Below are 353 nucleotides of genomic sequence, written 5' to 3'. Positions count from 1 at the left end.
ACTCACCAGCCGTGTCCAAGATTTACTGTTGCTGAGCGTGTAGTTCTCGTGGCATCGGAGTACCCCTTCTTCGTATCTATGAAGAGAAGGAGGAATAAGAGAGTATAGTGAAAGAGAAATCAAGAGATAGATAAAAAGAGAGATATGTACTCGTAGATTGATAAAAAGGATAAAAAAGATTATCTTTTCCCTCTCTAAAAAGGGAAAAAAGATTACGTGTTTTTGCATGGATTCTAATCCTCAGGTAAACGTAAATGAAATAGAAAGAAAAAGGAAATATTATGATAGGAAACCTCTTAACTTTTTCCTTTTTTTATTGTTACGTTATCCTCTTTTCAGAATTGCCTAAACAC

At 34.6% G+C, this 353-nt stretch overlaps 1 protein-coding gene across 1 annotated transcript in view; it reads right to left on the bottom strand.

Moving 5' to 3' along the window:
* The window catches only part of LOC119581721 (neurogenic locus notch homolog protein 1-like), a gene marked incomplete in the record, with an annotated part of 24,689 nt that overhangs the window by 1,990 nt on the left and 22,346 nt on the right, over nucleotides 1–353 (bottom strand). Inside the window, 1 exon segment of the mRNA XM_037929846.1 lies at nucleotides 7–76. Within this exon segment, the coding sequence (XP_037785774.1) occupies nucleotides 7–76 (70 nt within the window).

The sequence above is a fragment of the Penaeus monodon genome, chromosome 15 (genome assembly GCF_015228065.2).
Source record: "Penaeus monodon isolate SGIC_2016 chromosome 15, NSTDA_Pmon_1, whole genome shotgun sequence".
NCBI lineage: Eukaryota > Metazoa > Arthropoda > Malacostraca > Decapoda > Penaeidae > Penaeus > Penaeus monodon.
The sequence above is the reverse complement of the archived record's forward strand: the minus strand, read 5'-3'. Positions and strand labels throughout refer to the sequence as shown.